This window comes from Lolium perenne, chromosome 6 (genome assembly GCF_019359855.2).
Source record: "Lolium perenne isolate Kyuss_39 chromosome 6, Kyuss_2.0, whole genome shotgun sequence".
NCBI classification, from domain to species: Eukaryota; Viridiplantae; Streptophyta; class Magnoliopsida; order Poales; family Poaceae; genus Lolium; species Lolium perenne.
The window spans coordinates 148,468,583-148,487,728 of record NC_067249.2 but is presented as its reverse complement, the minus strand read 5'-3'; the positions used below and the strand labels follow the sequence as shown (position 1 = coordinate 148,487,728).

General features: G+C 43.6%; 1 protein-coding gene across 2 annotated transcripts; it reads left to right on the top strand.

Moving 5' to 3' along the window:
• The first annotated feature begins 286 nt into the window (after positions 1-286).
• On the top strand, positions 287-6,309 carry LOC127307247 (4-hydroxy-3-methylbut-2-en-1-yl diphosphate synthase (ferredoxin), chloroplastic). 2 transcript variants are annotated; one of them, XM_051337975.2, is made up of 20 exons: positions 287-486; positions 1,033-1,313; positions 1,427-1,584; positions 1,715-1,821; positions 1,905-2,005; positions 2,094-2,170; positions 2,264-2,383; positions 2,463-2,693; positions 3,203-3,319; positions 3,457-3,531; positions 3,609-3,686; positions 3,946-4,005; positions 4,094-4,156; positions 4,258-4,402; positions 4,529-4,670; positions 4,940-5,017; positions 5,095-5,254; positions 5,486-5,584; positions 5,669-5,773; positions 5,970-6,309. In XM_051337975.2, the coding sequence occupies exons 2-20, from the start codon at positions 1,097-1,099 to the stop codon at positions 6,069-6,071; spliced, it is 2,235 nt and encodes a 744-aa protein (XP_051193935.1). In that variant the 5' UTR covers positions 287-486; positions 1,033-1,096; the 3' UTR covers positions 6,072-6,309. The 2 variants fall into 2 exon arrangements, with proteins under 2 accessions (XP_051193935.1, XP_051193934.1); XM_051337974.2 differs by having other exon boundaries at positions 288-486; positions 1,050-1,313.
• Positions 6,310-19,146: the final 12,837 nt, after the last annotated feature.

Here is a 19,146-nt window from a genome sequence, read left to right as displayed (position 1 = left end):
ACTTGGAAGACATCGCAGGTTCAACCGGGATTCACGAACGTTCTCTTTGGCAGCAGCAGCGCCAATCACATATTTTTTCTGGCCCATACAATTTCTCCAAAGGAAAAAAATAGTAACACAGAGGAAATAGGAAGCAGCAGTAAATAAACAGAAAAATCACGGCGAGGAACGCCCGGAACTCCACTTCCACACTTGCAGTTCCATCCCCACCCACCTCGTCCGTGCACCGAGTCCACGACCACCAACGCTCTTGGGGGCGACACATCCCGACGAGCAGCGGTCCACGGAGCGGCCTCTCTCGGCGGCTCCGCGCGAGCTTGGAGATAAAAGGAGGAAGGCTATCCGGTGCACCACTCAACTTCCAGGTCCTCGCTGTCGCTGCCCAAACACGAACTCCCACTCGCTCGCTCGCTGTCGCTGCTATTGGCTCGTGGTCGCCGCGGAGGGAGGCGGCCGGCGGAGGGCACCGCGAGACGGCGCTGCGAGGTTCGGCGCTTCTCCCTCTTTCTGAAATGAGTTCTCTCATCGCTCTTCTTGATTCCGATCGCGCTCGGCCTAGCTTCAGTTCGCCCCCACTCGTTTCAACTGAATTTATGAAGGCAGGAATCAATTTGGTAGTCACTGTTGGAAATTATTAGCTCCATAGGAAGTACTAGTACGTACGTATATTGGACATTTCCCTGACTGCTGGCGAACATAGCCTGATTTCCCGTTGAATTACAGCTGAGAAGGATTAGGGGCATTTTCTTTTTTGTCTTCAGAAGTTCAGAATATCTTATTGTTCTGCCTCTTTTCCATCGCCGTTCAAAGGGCGCTTCCAGTTCCTAATTTTGTTTCGATTCCAACTTACTAGTTATTTAATCATATAGTCATTTTGGTGAAAAGAATTGTTTACTAGCTCTGTTTTGGCGAACACAGGCCATCCTTGTCCTCTTCTTGCTCGCCTAGCAATAGAAGAATATCCCCATTTCCTGTCATTTATAAACCAACAAAACACAAGCATATGCTCACCGCACCTCATCTCACCTCCAGCCTTGGCTGCCCCGCAGGTGCTCGTAGGATTGCGTGAGCCAGGCTTCCGAGCTCGGGCGTAGCCATGTCGACCGGCGTGGCACCAGCTCCGCTCTCCTATGTCAGGGTCCGTGGCGGCGGCATCGGCTTCACCAGGAGCGTCGACTTCGCCAAGGTCCTGGCCGTCCCCGCCACGCTCAGGACGGGCTCATCAAGAGCCAGGGCGCTCGTCGTCAGGAGCTCAAGCACCGAGTCGGATACTATGGAGATGGAGCCGGCTTCTGAAGGAAGCCAACTTCTAGGTATAATTAATTCACCACCCATGCTCTGCTCTCCTTGCATGTTATCCATGTCAGGAGTTACTCTGTGTGCTAGTTATACATCTGAATGTTTTTTCCCATTTGTTGTTCTTTAGTTCCCAAGCAGAAGTACTGTGAATCTATACATCAGACGAGGAGGAGGAAAACCCGTACTGTGATGGTCGGGAATGTGCCAATGGGCAGCGATCATCCCATAAGGATTCAGACCATGACTACTTCAGATACCAAGGACGTTGCCAAGACCGTGGAAGAGGTGTGTGATCCTCCTAATCTTGGATGCTTGGGGGTTGATGTTAGGCCTGCATAGATTGTAACTTCTTCAACATATTTTCTGTTTACTAGTACTAGTCAACTGATGAAGTATGCCGATCACACTGCTGCAGGTCATGAGAATAGCAGATAAAGGCGCTGATTTTGTCAGAATAACCGTCCAGGGTAAGAGGGAGGCTGATGCCTGCTTTGACATTAAGAACACTCTTGTTCAGAAGAAGTAAGTAGTCGACTTTAAATCTCCACGTATCCAATGGGTTCTCCTCAACGATTCCTCACCCATTTTTTTCTGCATTTCAACAGTTACAACATTCCCTTGGTGGCCGATATTCATTTCGCACCAGCAATAGCTCTAAGAGTGGCGGAGTGCTTTGACAAGATTCGTGTTAACCCCGGGAATTTCGGTGAGTGATGCCATCATGTCTCTCATTTGCGTTGGCTATATTCTTAACCACGTGTTGCGCTAAACCTGAGAACAATACTCACTTGCAGCCGATCGCCGTGCACAATTTGAGCAGCTGGAATATACCGAAGAAGATTACGAGAAGGAGCTTGAGCATATTCAGAAGGTTCCAAATTTATTCACTTGCTCGCTGTTGTGTCAGTCCGTAGAAATGTATCCTAGGTGATCTTACTTGGGTGGCCATTTCGATATATTTCAGGTCTTTACTCCATTGGTTGAGAAGTGCAAGAAGTATGGAAGAGCCATGCGTATTGGAACGAATCATGGTAGTCTTTCTGACCGCATCATGAGCTACTATGGAGATTCTCCAAGGGGAATGGTGATTATCTCCTCTTTTCTGACCATATATTTGACCATCATTTGGCAGGTGCATGACATTTTCTGCACTCTGATTTCAGGTTGAGTCTGCTTTGGAGTTTGCTAGGATCTGTCGCAGTTTGGACTTCCATAACTTTGTGTTTTCAATGAAAGCAAGTAACCCTGTTGTCATGGTCCAAGCATATCGCTTGCTTGTAGCAGAAATGTATAACCTTGGATGGGATTATCCTTTGCACTTGGGAGTTACTGAAGCTGGTGAGGGTGAAGATGGGAGGATGAAATCTGCTATTGGCATTGGAACACTTTTGATGGTAACTACATCTTTACCATGGCCCGGGTTTATCCTCCTTTTGGAAAAAGAAACTACATCTTTACTTCCTAGTGTTGTAAGACATGAGTTTCTTTCATAAAATTATTCTGAATTGAGATGAATCACATGAAATGTTGGTTTTCTTCTTACGAATCAATTATATTTTTCTTTCCTAAGATCATCTGGAAGTCTTAGGTTGCCTACTTGACTCAATAAACTTGGTATTCACAGCCATAGCACAACCTGTGGTTATGCTGCCAAATTGGCTAAATTCAAATAGCTAATTCAAAAACAGGACTTTTAGAGTACTGAAACATGGTTCGCCAATGAACTAATTTAGATGTATAGGACAAGATTCGTCAGCTCATTTTCCAGTGAGTTTTATAGAGTACTTAAATAAGGTTCTTTTGTTGCATTGTGAGACCTTTGTCGTGCTATCGCCTGACACATGCCACACATATGATTGGTAATCTTTTCTAAGGCCTATATCATCTTTTTGTTGTCTTACAGGATGGCTTGGGTGATACAATCCGTGTATCCCTCACAGAACCACCAGAAGAGGAAATTGATCCTTGCAGTAGACTGGCAAAACTTGGAACTCAGGCTGCAAACCTTCAAATAGGAGTGGTAATGCACTTCTCCTTTCCATGGCATTTCATTTTCCTCTTGTTAAGTAGCTGTACTGTAATGTTGATTCGTTTTAGTGGTTCTTTGCCTTATCTGATTCCTCGAGCTCTCTTAATACATTTATCCTGTGTTCTTAGGCCCCATTTGAAGAAAAACATAGGCGCTATTTCGATTTCCAGCGTAGAAGTGGTCAGTTGCCATTACAGAAGGAGGTAAGTTCAGAACAAAATCTATAATTGGATCTTTAAGCTAATGGTACTAAATTTCTTACAAGTTGCTCTTATAACAGGGTGAGGTAGTAGATTACAGAGGTGTCCTGCATCGTGATGGCTCTGTTCTGATGTCAGTTTCATTGGATCAGCTGAAGGTAACTTGAACCTTTCTTGCCCTTTTTTGGGGAGTGTATTAATACTTTCAATTTGTTCTCCACCAAAAATAGTTCGGTCCAGTTATTCTCTAATCTACACCAGAGTGACTTTCAGCAGTCTATTTTCGTAGTTTCCATGCATTTAGCAAACATACTACTTTGTTAGTTGGAACAACAAAATAGTTGCAGTGAATGTTTATTGATTTTGCTATCTGAATCAATGTGTTCTGTAATGATAGAAGCATGTTTTATCTACCAGGCTCCAGAGCTCCTTTATAAGTCTCTTGCTACGAAGCTTGTGGTTGGAATGCCTTTCAAGGTCTGATCTTCAGTAACTGTCTACTAACAGATGATCATTTCTAGTGGTACTTCTGTTTAAACTGATTGATTTCTTGTATGCCCATCAGGATTTGGCAACTGTAGATTCAATCCTTTTGAGGGAACTCCCCCCTGTAGAAGATGCTCAAGCTGTGAGTTTCATGCATTACTTTCCGCCCTGACATGACAAGCACATGTAAATACTCTATTCATGTTTCTAAGATTACCTCTTACAATTTGTATATATGTGCAGAGGCTTGCACTCAAAAGATTAGTGGATATCAGCATGGGTGTGTTGACTCCCTTATCAGAGCAATTAACAAAGCCACTACCACATGCAATTGTGCTTGTCACCCTGGATGAACTATCAAGTGATTCAATCAAGCTGTTGCCAGAAGGTAGCACATTGTATTTTATTGCAATTTTGTTGTTTTTTGAACTTTGATTTTTTGTCTACTTCCAACAATATTTAAGATATTGCTTTGCCTGTTTTTTAATAATTACTCTCTTTATTTTCCCCACAGGCACTAGATTTTCTGTTACACTCCGTGGAGATGAATCATACGAGCAGCTAGATGTTCTTAAGAGTGCTGATAATATAACAATGTTGTTACACAATGTTCCATATGGTGAAGAGAAGACTGGAAGAGTACAAACTGCTAGGAGGTAAATGCACACAGTGGTTCAATTCAAAAACTCAATTAAGTATTCACTGGAGTATGTCCCAAATTATGCGATGTTGATATGACGAACCAAATGGCCAAATCTAAACTATGGTTTAAGCACGAAAAGTTGTTGACTCTATAGAAGGCCATCAGTTTGAGAAGCAGTCCATGTCCTTTTGCATATGATTTCCAGCCCATCATAATCAACAATTTGTTGTTCCGGCTTTGTTGTGCCTACCTAACTTGTATATATTTTTTGCTGTTTTGCAGGTTGTTCGAGTACTTAGAGACCAACAGTTTGAACTTCCCTGTGATCCATCACATCGATTTCCCTCAAAGCATTGATAGGTGACTCCAAAATATTTCTCCCATTTGTGTTGCTGATTCCTGGTTATGTTGTGCTTACTCTATTCAAATAAATGCAGAGATGGTCTCGTTATTGGTGCTGGGGCCAATGTTGGTGCTCTTCTAGTTGATGGTCTTGGTGATGGTTTACTTCTTGAAGCTACTAACCAAGAGTTTGAGTTCTTGAGGGATACATCCTTCAACTTGCTACAGGGTTGCCGGATGCGCAACACAAAAACCGTATGTTCATGAATTCTTTGATTAATTTATAGCACATGCTCTGTCTGTAGATCCCCTAAGTGATATACACCTCTAGTTGAACTCTTAATGCTATAACTTTTTCGTGCCACAATGACAATGTGAGAATAACCTTCCAAAATCATACAAACAGGAAAAATAAACCATTGTGATTATCTCTACTGGAAACAAAATATAATCGGAGCCATTTCTTACTGTTGACGAATGCTGCAGGAATATGTGTCTTGTCCTTCTTGTGGACGAACACTCTTCGACCTCCAAGAAATCAGCGCTGAGATCAGAGAGAAGACCTCTCATCTGCCAGGCGTCTCTGTAAACACTCTATAACACTTCATTGTTTCCAATTTTTTTAACTAAACATTAGCCTGATTCGCTATATTTGTATATTGGTGGTAGATTGCTATCATGGGCTGCATTGTTAATGGGCCAGGAGAGATGGCCGATGCCGACTTTGGATACGTCGGAGGTGCTCCTGGAAAGATCGATCTTTATGTTGGCAAGGTAACAGTCCAATACGTTTATACTGAATCATATTGAGTGGATATTCTGGTTTTATTGAGCAATAATGATTCATCCAGTTTTTTCTATGAATCTTGCTAACACTGTATAATAGTGTCGTGATGCCATGAAAATATCTGAAACTAGTCCTATTGCCACCATTTCCTTTCCGCTGACACAGTGTATCTTTTTGCTGCAGACTGTTGTGCAGCGGGGAATTGCAATGGAGGGTGCCACTGATGCCTTGATTCAGCTCATCAAGGACCATGGCCGTTGGGTGGATCCTCCAGTTGAGGAGTAGGCTAAGGCTGTTTTTCGTAGTTCGTTTGCAGTACCTGAAAGTACAGTGTATCCACAGAGTACATCCTTACACTTATTGTATACCAATTGGAAAATTTAGTAGAAACAGGGGTGGCTGCGATTCTGCGACACCCTGATGAAGCATAAGCAGCTTAGAAGCTTCTTGAAATATATCTTGAACTGTACCTAGAATCACTACATAATGGAAGGACCGAAGGATGGTGATTTTGATCCAAGAATATGCCATCCGTTCTGAACAAATGTGCTACTCCTACCTAATATTAGTAAGGCGGTACAAGCATTGCTTTCACTTAGGACACTGCTGAGGATCGTCCGGAGGATTATTTCCTCCCGAACCTCCGAGTCCCCCATCCGACACGTGTCCCTCCAGAACCACCACCCCACGTCCACCTCTTATATTTTCCACAGAGGAAAAAAAAGAAAAACAAAAACAAAATGAAAACATCACGCAATGGCCGCACCATCCTCCCGGCACACCTAGAAACACCTACAGTGAGGGATCTCGCCGGCGACACGTGAACTCCGGTGGGACGCACCGCCGACTCTCCTTGCAGCATATGCGCTCCTCCTCGTAGCACCGCCTCCCGCCGATGGAAGCTCCATCTTCCTCCTATGGCAGCACCGCCGGCAGAACCACCGGCAGCACTGCCGGCGCCGGCTGGTCGCACCACCCCTGGCGCCTGTAGCACTGTTGCCCCCACTGGCAGCAGCCGTGCTTGGCCTTTGCAGCTCTGGTGGCGGGCCTTTGCAGCAGCCATGCTTGGCCTTTGAAGCTCCGCCGGCGTCCCTTTGCAGCACCGGTGGTGGGGACTTGCAGCTCCGCCGGTGGCCCTTGCAGCAGCCATGCTTGGCCTTTGAAGCTCCGTCGGCGGCCCTTTGCAGCACCGGTGGTGGGGACTTGCAGCTCCGCCGGTGGCCCTTGCAGCTCCGCTGCCGCCCTTTGCAGCATCGGAGGAGGGGATTTGCAGCTCCGCCGACGACCCTTTGCAGCTCCGCCGCCGCCCTTTGCAGCATCGGCGGTGGGGATTTGCAGATCCACGGGCGTCCCTTTGCAGCTCCGACGCTGGACCTTTGCAGCACCGCCGGCCTGGTCTTGTAGCGTCGTTATGGCGCCGCCTCCAGTGCAGCAACTATGACCGCCGCTCGAGCAGCACCACGAGGGAGAGAGAGGGACGGTGGCGCGTTGGCGAGATGGGGGCGGCGGAGCTGGTCGGAGTAGAGCTCTGGTAGGAGGGGCGGCGGAGCTGGTCGGAGTAGAGCTCTGGTAGGAGGGGCGGCGGAGCTGGTCGGAGTAGAGCTCTGGTACGAGGGCCGGCGAGTTGCTCGGTGGCGTGAATGCAGGAGAAATAAATGGGGGATTTGTGTGGACGGGAGAAGATGAGGTGAGAAGATAAGGTAGGTGGTGGGTCCCACCACACATGGACAGTTCTTTCTCTCAGGGACGCGTGGCGCACGGTCAACCCGGAGGCAGCGTGCGTTGTAAACCTCCGGAGGAAAACGAGCATTTTCCTTTCACTTATTTGCTATGTAGAAAGTATAAGCACACACAGCCTTAGCTGTCCTCTCTAAACATATTGCCGTGCTCGCTTAAAAAAACATATTGCCGTGCGACCCGAACGCTGCCAGTTTCTGCCACCTTGGAGAAGTTGAAGGCGTTTTGCCACATGGCAGTTGGCATAACTCAGCAGTCAATGGTCTACCGAAATCACATCTACCGCGGCAGGAAATTCCGTGTTTGATGCTGACTTATCTACCATAGATCGCGACGGCTTCAACCACGGATGCCATTCCGTTGTAAATGACTCCTTAGCCACGAAAAAAAGAGATTTCAGCTGATGTTAATAACAATATTTTTTAATAGTGATACCAAATCTAAGCAGACAAAGTACGAGTTAATTCTACAGTAAGTTGAAATGATGACGGACTCATGAACCTTCCACTAAAGGTTGACCCATTTCAAATGGTAATGATGCTACCTGAATTTCCAACATATGGAGAAAATGCAAATTGATTTCTTCTTCTGGGACATAATTTCTTAATATTAGAACTGTCAAAACTTTACAATTACTTTTAAAACTTTGTTTGATATCTTATCCCATATTTCTTGTGAATTAACTCCTCTGACATTCCAATCCAGTACTTTCAAAAGTCCATTCATTGGAAATTGATATGTAAAGAGAAACCTGAATATAATTGCTGTTTTCAGTACAATTGTCACAGAAGATGTAAGTGCAGATGGACCAGAATACCAGATTACTGGAATAGTGAGATTAAACAACAACATACGAGACAAAATAATATGATGGATGAAACTAAGGTTCACAGACTGCAGATCTGGGTTGGTCTTACATCTGCTCTCAGCATGGTTGGTCCATCGGATCCTGCAGGGGGATAGACGACGGTGAATGTTAACGGAGAGGTGGGGTCCTACTTCCGTAATGCGAGAGGGGTCAGACAAGGGGACCCGCTATCGTCGATTCTTTTCGACTTTCTGTTGACTACTTGGCGGCCATCGTTGCCAAGGCCAAGGACGCGGGACATATATAGGGTGTGGTGTCCCATCTGATTCCTCGGGGGGGGGGGGGGGGTATCCCATCTTCAGTACGCGGATGATACGATGATTATAATTGTGGCTACGACTTTGGGAGTCGCCAACCTCAAATTCATCCTTATGTGTTATGAAAATATGTTCGGGTTGAAGATTAACTACAACAAGAGTGAAGCAGTGGTTATTGGTGTCACTGAGGAGGTTAAGCTTAGAGTAGCTAGAGGCCTCAACTGCAAGCTAGGAACCCTCCCCATGCAATACCTGGGATTACCGGTCAGCAACAAGGCCTTATCGGTGGCTGACTGGCACTTCCTCACGGAGAAGGCAGGACTGTACTTTGCCGCAGCTGGAAGGCTACAGCTCACTAACTCCTATGTTTGCTATGGGGTTGTACTTGCTCCACGACTCGATGCATGGGGCTATGAACCGCTCCCGAGCTCGCTTCTTCTGGGAAGGAATGTGGGACAAGCGTAAATACCATATGGTAGATTGGGCCACGGTTTGTAGGCCACGGGAATATGGGGATTGGGAATCCTTAACACCAAGTACATGAACATCGCTCTCATGCTTTGGTGGATTTGGAAACTCTACCAGAATGAGGGAGGTCTATGGGCAGACCTTCTTAGGGCCAAGCACCTGGGGAACAATGACTTATTCTCCCCGGCGGTCAAGAAAGCTGGCTCGCAATTCTGGAGGGCTATCCAGAAAATTAAGTGGTATTTCAAGTTGGGAGCTCGCCACAAGGTCCGCGATGGGCGTAGGACCTACTTTTGGCTTGACTGGTGGATAGGGTGTGGCCCGCTGAGGGCCATCTTCCCTCACTTGTTTGCATGCTGCGACAACCAGTATGCGATGGTGGCGGGAGTTCGATCTGCCGAGGTATGGTGGATCCAATTTCGACGACCGTTCGGGTTGGTGGAGTCGGTGGAATGGGACAACTTGTGCAGGGTGTTCGACCTTCACTCGATGGCTAACGGAGTGGACGAGGTTTCCTGGGCGCTCGAGGGTTCGGGACAATTCTCGACTAACTCCATTTACCACAAGCTGACGCAGGGGGCGGCAGTCGCACACTTCAAACAGGTCTGGAAGATGAAGGTGCCACCTAGGATTAAGGTGTTCCTTTGGCAGCTTCTCAGGGGTAGACTCCTAACAGGGGAGCAGCTGGCTAAACGGAAGGGTCCGCCTGACGGTAGCTGCGCCCTGTGGGGAATGGGAGGATTGCGACCATGATACGTCTCCAAAGTATCTATAATTTCTTATGTTCCATGCTTGTTTTATGACAATACCTACATGTTTTATTCACACTTTATAATGTTTTTATGCATTTTCTGGGACTAACCTATTAACAAGATGCCGCAGTGCCAGTTCCTGTTTTCTGCTGTTTTTGATTTCAGAAAAGTTAGTTTACGAATATTCTCGGAATTGGACGAAACAAAAGCCCACGGCCTTATTTTCCACGGAATGTTCCAGAAGTCCGAAGGAGAGACGAAGAAGAGCCACGAGGCGGCCACACCATAGGGGGGCGCGGCCCCACCCCTGGCCGCGCCGCCATATGGGGTGGGCCCCTCGGGCGTCCTCCGACTCTGCCCCTTCGCCTATTTATTCCTTCCGTCGCGAAAACCCTAGTACTGAGAGCCACGATACGAGAATAGTTCCAGAGACGCCGCCGCCGTCAACCCTACCTAGGGGGGTTCAGAAGATCGCCTCCGGCACCCTGCCGGAGAGGGGAATCATCACTGGAGGGCTCTACATCACCATGCCCGCCTCCGGACTGATGCGTGAGTAGTTCATCCTTGGACTACGGGTCCATAGCAGTAGCTAGATGGTTGTCTTCTCCTCTTGTGCCATCATGTTTAGATCTTGTGAGCTGCCTATCATGATCAAGATCATCTATTTGTAATGCTACATGTTGTGTATGTTGGGATCCGATGAATATGGAATACTATGTCAAGTTGATTATTGATCTATCATATATGTTATTTATGTTCTTGCATGCTCTCCGTTGCTAGTAGAGGCTCTGGCCAAGTTGATACTTGTGACTCCAAGAGGGAGTATTTATGCTAGATAGTGGGTTCATGTCTCTATTGAATCTGGGGGAGTGACAGCAACACCTAAGGTTGTGGATGTGCTGTTGCCACTAGGGATAAAACATCAATGCTTTGTCTAAGGATATTTGTATTGTTTACATTACGCACACTACTTAATGCAATTGTCTGTTGTTTGCAACTTAATACTGGAAGGGGTGCGGATGCTAACCTGAAGGTGGACTTTTTAGGCATAGATGCATGCTGGATGGCGGTCTATGTTCTTTGTCGTAATGCCCTAAGGAAATCTCATAGCAGTCATCATGATATGTATATGCTTCTCTATTTGTCAATTGCCCAACTGTAATTTGTTCACCCAACATGCTATTTATCTTATTGGAGAGACACCACTAGTGAACTATGGACCCCGGTCCATTCTTTTACATCTGAAATACAACCTACTGCAATCATTGTTCTCTTTTGTTTTCTGCAAGCAAACATAATTCTCCACACCATACGTTTAATCCTTTGTTTTCAGTAAGCCGGTGAGATTGACAACCTCACTGTTAAGTTGGGGCAAAGTAGTTTGGTTGTGTTGTGCAGGTTCTACGTTGGCGCCGGAATCACTGGTGTTGCGCCGCACTACACTCCTTCACCAGCAACCTTCACGTGGCCTTCATCTCCTACTGGTTCGATAACCTTGGTTTCTTACTGAGGGAAAACTCGCTGCTGTGCTCATCATACCTTCCTCTTGGGGTTCCCAACGGACGTGTGCTTTACCGTCACAAGCAGCTACTTTTCTGGCGCTATTACACCCCAGGGATTTCTAACTCCCAACACGCCAGCAGCTACTTTTCTAGCGCCGTTGCCGGGGAGATCAAGACACGCTGCAAGGGGAGTCTCTCACACCCAATCTCTTTACTTTGTTTATGTCTTGCTTTATTTTATTTTCTGTCTTGTTTGCTTTCTTTATATCAAAAACACAAAAAAATTAGTTACTTGTTTTACTTTATTTAATTCGGTTTGCTTTATTATTGCTAAAATGAATACTCCTGAGAACACTAAGTTGTGTGACTTCACTAGCACAAATAATAATGATTTTATATGCACTCCTATTTCTCCACCTGCTACTACAACAAATTTTATGAAATTAAACCTGCTTTACTGAATCTTGTTATGAGAGATCAATTTTCTGGTGTTAGTACTGATGATGCTGCTGCCCATATTAATAATTTTGTTGAACTTTGTGAAATGCAAAATTATAAGGATATAGATGGGGATATTATAAAACTGAAATTGTTTCCTTTCTCCTTAAGAGGAAGAGCTAAAGATTGGTTGCTATCTTTGCCTAAAAATAGTATTGATTCATGGACTAAATGTAAAGATGCTTTTATTGGAAAATATTATCCTCCTGCTAAATTATATCTTTGAGAAGTAGCATTATGAATTTTAAGCAATTGGATAATGAACATGTTGCCCAAGCATGGGAGAGAATGAAATCTTTGGTAAAGAATTGCCCTACCCATGGACTAACTACTTGGATGATACTCCAAACCTTTTATGCAGGATTGAATTTTTCTTCAAGAAACCTATTGGATTCAGCTGCTGGAGGTACTTTTATGTCCATCACTTTGGGTGCTGCAACAAAGCTTCTTGATGATATGATGATCAACTACTCTGAATGGCACACTGAAAGGACTCCTCAAGGTAAGAAGGTAAATTCTGTTGAAGAAACCTCTTCCTTGAGTGATAAGATCAATGTTATTATGTCTATGCTTGTTAATGGTAGGTCTCATGTTGATCCTAATAATGTTCCTTTAGCTTCATTGGTTGCTCAAGAAGAGCATGTTGATGTGAATTTCATTAAAAATAATAATTTCAATAACAATGCTTATAGGAATAATTTTGGTAACAACAACTATAGGCCATATCCTTCTAATAGTGGTAGTGGTTATGGTAATTCTGATGGTAGATCCGTTTTGCCTAGTGAGGAAAAGATGCTGGAAATTGAAAGAGCTACTAAGAGCTATATGCAATCACAATATGAGCAAAATCAATTGTTTACTAAAACTATGAATGAACAATCTGCCTTGTTGAAAAATATAGGGAATCAACTTGAGAATTTGAATATGGAAATTTCTGGTTTGCAAACTAAGCTTTCAAATGCTGAAAACCGAATTTCATACATGTCTGAGTCACAAGCTTCTTTAATTAATAAAATGGCTGCTAAACCTAAGGATAATGATAACAATTTTTTTGCTAAAACAAATGCTATCCAAGTTCGAATTAATGACAATATTAGAATGATGGCTGAATTGCATGCTAGGTGGGAAAGAGAAGAAAAACTTGTTAAAGATGATAATATAGCTAAAGTTTGGACTATTACCACCACTAGTAATGTTGATGCTTCACATGGTTCTAAAACTCCTACTATCAATGGTAAAATAATTGGTGTTGGCAATATTTCTACTTCTACTACAAAGTGTGCAAAACTGCCTGAAACTGCTGAAACTGTTTGTCATAAAAGTGCTGAAATTTTTCAGAGTGTTGGGGACAATGGTCCCATTGCTGTAGATCATAATGGTTTTGATTTTGATAATTGTCATATTTCTGAAGTTATTAAGTTCTTGCAAAAACTTGCTAGAAGTCCTAATGCTAGTGCTATAAATTTGGCCTTTACAAAACATATTACAAATGCTCTCATTAAAGCTAGGGAAGAGGAATTAAAATTTGAAGCTTCTATCCCTAGGAAGTTGGAAGATGGTTGGGAGCCCATCATTAAAATGAAGGTCAATGATTTTAATTGTAATGCTTTATGTGATCTTGGTGCAAGTATTTCTGTTATGCCTAAGAAACTTTATGATATGCTTGACTTGCCACCTTTGGAATATTGTTATTTGGATGTTAATCTTGTTGATAATTCTATAAAGAAACCTTTGGGGAGAATTGACAATGTTCACATTATGGTTAAAAATAACCTTGTCCCCGTTGATTTTGTTGTTTTGGATATTGAATGCAATGCATCTTGTCCTATTGTTTTGGGAAGACCCTTTCTTCGAACCGTTGGTGCTATTATTGATATGAAAGAATGAAATATTAAGTATCAATTCCCTCTTAAGAAAGGTATGGAAAACTTCCCTAGAAAGAGAATGAAGATGCCTTTTGATTCTATTATTAGAACAAATTATGATGTTGATGCTTCTTCTCTTGATATTACTTGATTTGCACTTTCTGCGCCTAGCTGAAAGGCGTTAAAGAAAAGCGCTTATGGGAGATAACTCATTATTTTATTTCTGCAATTTTTGTTTTATATTTGAGTCAAGGTGCTTGTTACTACTGTAGCAATACCTTTGTATCTTTATTTTCTTGCATTGTTGTGCCAAGTAAAGTCTCTAATAGAAAGTTGATACTAGATTTGGATTTCTGCGCAGAAACAGATTTTTAGCTGTCACAAATTTACGTTTTTCTCTCTGTAGAAGAATCTAAAAATTCTGAAACAATTCATGCGTGATCCTCAGATATGTACGCAACTTTCATTAGTTTTGAGTTTTCTGATCTGAGGAAGTTAAGTGCCTCGAAAAAATTCGTTTTTACGGACTGTGCTGTTTTGACAAATTCTGCCTTTTATTTCGCATTGCCTCTTTTACTGTGTTTGAGTAGATTTCTTTGCTCCATTAAATTTCAGTAGCCTTGGGTAATGTCCAGAAGTGTTGGGAATGATTGTTGGAGATATGCCCAAGAGGCAATAATAAAAGTGGTTATTATATATCTTTATGTTTATGATAAATGTTTATATACCATGCTATAATTGTATTAACCGAAACATTGATACATGTGTAAACAAACAAATGAGTCCCTAGTAAGCCTCTTAACTAGCTTGTTGATTAATAGATGATTAGTTTCATAATCATGAACATTGGATGTTATTAATGACAAGGTTATATCATTATATGAATGATGTAATGGACACACCCAATTAAGCGTAGCATAAGATCACGTCATTAAGTTATTTGCTATAAGCTTTCGATACATAGTTACCTAGTCCTTATGACCATGAGATCATATAAATCACTTATACTGGAAAGGTACTTTGATTACATCAAACTCCACTGCGTAAATGGGTGGTTATAAAGGTGGGATTAAGTATCCGGAAAGTATGAGTTGAGGCATATGGATCAACAGTGGGATTTGTCCATCCCAATGACGGATAGATATACTCTGGGCCCTCTCGGTGGAATGTCGTCTAATATCTTGCAAGCATATGAATAAGTTCATAAGAGACCACATACCACGGTACGAGTAAAGAGTACTTGTCAGGAGACGAGGTTGAACAAGGTATAGAGTGATACCGATGATCAAACCTCGGACAAGTAAAATATCGCGTGACAAAGGGAATTGGTATCGTATGTGAATGGTTCATTCGATCACTAAGTCATCGTTGAATATGTGGGAGCCATTATGGATCTCCAGATCCCGCTATTGGTTATTGGTCGGAGTGAGTACTCAACCATGTCCGCATAGTTCGCGAACCGTAGGGTGACACACTTAAAGTTAGATGTTGAAATGGTAGAACTTGAATATGGAATGGAGTTCGAATATTTGTTCGAAATCCCGGATGAGATCCCGGATATCACGAGGAGTTCCGGAATGGTCCGGAGAATAAGATTCATATATAGGAAGTCATTTTATGTGATTTAAAATGATCCGGAAGGTTCTATGGAAGGTTCTAGAAGGTTCTAGAAAAGTCCGGAAGAAACCACTAAGGAAGGCGGAGTCCCGGAGGGACTCCACCTCCCATGGCCGGCCAACCCTAAGGGGGAGGAGTCCCAAGTGGAGTCCCCTATGGGGGCTGGCCACCCCCCCACATGGAAGGGGGGAATCCCACCCAAGTGGGATTCCCACCTTGGGTAGGTTTCCCTATCACATGGAAGGTTTTTGGTTCGGGTATTATTCGGAGACTTGTAGTCCAACACTTGGGGCTTCCACCTATATAATGAGGGGCCAAGGGGAGGGGGCTGGCCACCCAAAAGACCACAAGGTGGCCGCACCCCTTAGTGGCCGGCGCCCCCCTCTCCCAAACCCTAGCGGCCCTCTCTCCTCCACCACATCCCGCACGCTTAGCGAAGCTCCACCGGATTTCTCCACCACCACCGACACCACGCCGTCGTGCTGTCGGATTCAAGAGGAGCTACTACTTCCGCTGCCCGCTGGAACGGGGAGGTGGACGTCGTCTTCATCAACAACCGAACGTGTGACCGAGTACGGAGGTGCTGCCCGTTCGTGGCGCCGTGATCAAGATCTTCTACACGCTTTTGCAAGCGGCAAGTGATCGTCTACCGCAGCAACAAGAGCCTCATCTTGTAGGCTTTGGAATCTCTTCAAGGGTGAGACTCGATAATCCCCTCGTTGCTACCGTCTTCTAGATTGCATCTTGGCTTGGATTTCGTATTCGCGGTAGGAAAATTTTTGTTTTCTATGCTACGTTATCCTACAGTCGTATCAGAGCCGTGTCTATGCATAGATGGTTGCACGAGTAGAACACAATGGTTTTGTGGGCGTTGATGCTTTTGTTATCTTCAGTTTGAGTACTTTGCATCTTTGTGGCATAGTGGGATGAAGCGGCTCGGGCTAACTTTACATGACCGCGTTCATGAGATTTGCTCCACGCTCGACATGCAACTTGTATTGCATAAGTGGCTTTGCGGGTGTCTGTCTCTCCTACTATAGTGAAGATTCAATTTACTCTTCTATTGACAACACTAGTATCACCGTTGTGGTTCATGTTCGTAGGTAGATTGGATCTTACTCGAAAACCCTAAACCACGTAAAATATGCAAACCAAATTAGAGAACGTCTAACTTGTTTTTGCAGGGTTTGGTGATGTGATATGGCCATAATGTGATGATGACTATGTATGAGATGATCATTATTGTATTGTGGCAACCGGCAGGAGCCTTATGGTTGTCTTTAAATTTCATGTTGAGTAGTTTTTTCAAAGTAGTTGTAATAGTTGCTACATGGAGGACAATCATGAAGACGGCGCCATTGACCTTGGTGCTTCGCCGACGATGATGGAGATCATGCCCGTTGTTGATGGAGATCATGTCCGTACTTTGGAGATGAAGATCAAAGGCGCAAAGACAAAAGGGCCATATCATATCACATATGAACTGCATGTGATGTTAATCCTTTTATGCATCTTATTTTGCTTAGATCGCGACAGTAGCATTATAAGATGATCCCTCTCACTAAAATATCAAGATAATAAAGTGTTCATCCTTAGTAGCACCGTTACCAAGACTTGTCGTTTCGAAGCATCTCGTGATGATCGGGTGTGATAGATTCAACAAGTGCATACAACGGGTGCAAGACAGTTTTGCACATGCGGATACTAAGGTGGCCTTGACGAGCCTAGCATGTACAGACATGGTCTCGGAACACGTGATACCGAAAGGTAGAGCATGAATCATATGATTGATATGATGAATACTTTGAGTGTTCGCCATTGAAGTTACATCTTGTCTCGTGATGATCGGACTTGGTGTGGTGAATTTGGTTCGTGTGATCACTAAGACAATGCGAGGGATATTGTTTTGAGTGGGAGTTCACCTAGTTTTTAATTATGTTGAATTAAAATTTGAACTCAATTTGTCATAAACATTAGTCTAAACTATTGCAAATATGTTGTAGATATGGCGTCCTCAATCAATTTTAACCAGTTCCTAGAGAAAGAAAAGCTTAAGAGCAACGGTAGCAACTTCACCGACTGGTTCCGTCATGTGAGGATCTTCCTCAATGGCGGAAATCTGCAATATGTGCTTGATGCACCGCTAGGCGACCCTCCTACAGAAACTGAAACCGATGAAGTAAAGAATGTTTACGCGACTCGGAAAACTCGGTACTCTCAAGTTCACTGTGCCATCCTATGCAGTCTGGAAGCCGATCTTCAAAAACATTTTGAGCACCACGATCCACATGAGTTAATCAATGAGTTGAACACTATCTTTGAAACTCATGCGGCCGTGGAATGCTATGAAGCATCGAAACACTTCTTCAGCTGCATGATGGAAGAAGGCAGCTCCGTTAGTGAGCACATGCTCGCCATGATAGGGCATGCGAAGAAAATCAGTGACTTGGGAATAGTGATTCCTAATAGACTGGGGATTAATCGTGTCCTTCAATCACTGCCACCTAGTTACAAGAACTTTGTGATGAACTACAATATGCAGAACATGAACAAAGAGTTAACTGAACTCTTCTCCATGCTGAAATCTGCTGAGATTGAAATCAAGAAAGAGCACCAACTGTTGATGGTCAACAAAACCACCAGTTTCAAGAAACAGGGCAAGTCTAAGGGAAAATTCAAGAAAGGTGGCAAGAAAGCTGCCACGCCTCCTGTGAAACCTAAGACTGGCCCTAAGCCTGATGCTGAGTGCTATTACTGCAAGGAAAAGGGACACTGGAAGCGTAATTGCTCCAAGTATTTGGCGGATCTGAAGAGCAGCCTTGTCAAGAAGAAGAAAGAAGGTATATCTGATATACATGTTATAGATGTTTATCTTACTGGTTCTCGTACTAGTACCTGGGTATTTGATACTGGTTCGGTTGCTCATATTTGTAACTCGAAACAGGAACTAAAGAATAAATGAAGACTACTAAAGGATGAAGTGACCATGCGCGTTGGAAATGGATCCAAAGTCGATGTGATCGCTGTCGGCACACTTCCTCTACATCTACCTTCAGGATTAGTTTTAAGCCTCAATAATTGTTATTTTGTACCCGCGTTGAGCATGAACATTATATCTGGATCTTGTTTAATGCAAGACGGTTATTCATTCAAGTCTGAGAATAATGGTTGTTCTATTTTTATGAATAATATCTTTTATGGTCGAGCACCTGAAAAGAATGGCTTATTTCTGTTAGATCTCGATAGTAGTGATACACATATACATAACATTGATGCTAAGCGAATTAAATTGAATGATAATTCTACTTATATGTGGCACTGTCGTCTTGGTCATATTGGAGTGAAACGCATGAAGAAACTCCATACCGATGGATTACTTGAATCACTTGACTTTGAGTCACTTGATAGATGCGAAGCATGTCTAATGGGAAAAATGACTAAGACTCCATTCTCTGGTATTATGGAGCGAGCTACTGACTTATTGGAAATCATACATACCGATGTGTGCGGACCAATGAGTGTAGCATCGCGCGGTGGTTATCGTTATGTTCTAACCTTCACAGATGATCTGAGTAGATATGGGTATATCTATTTCATGAAACATAAATCCGAAACTTTTGAGAAGTTTAAGGAATTCCAAAGTGAAGTAGAAAATCAACGTAACAAGAAGATTAAATTTCTACGATCTGATCGCGGAGGTGAATATCTGAGTTATGAGTTTGGCATGCATTTAAAGAAATGCGGAATACTTTCACAATTGACACCGCCGGGAACACCACAACGAAACGGTGTGTCC

What these genes read in the sequence shown, in the direction of transcription:
- LOC127307247 (XM_051337975.2), top strand. Translation starts at nt 1,097, where the DNA reads ATGTCGACCGGCGTGGCACCAGCTCCGCTCTCCTATGTCAGGGTCCGT. An exon ending in AGTTGCCATTACAGAAGGAG is followed by an intron (nt 3,532 to 3,608) that starts GTAAGTTCAGAA and finishes CTCTTATAACAG; the next exon opens with GGTGAGGTAGTAGATTACAG. An exon ending in TTCCCTCAAAGCATTGATAG is followed by an intron (nt 5,018 to 5,094) that starts GTGACTCCAAAA and finishes AAATAAATGCAG; the next exon opens with AGATGGTCTCGTTATTGGTG.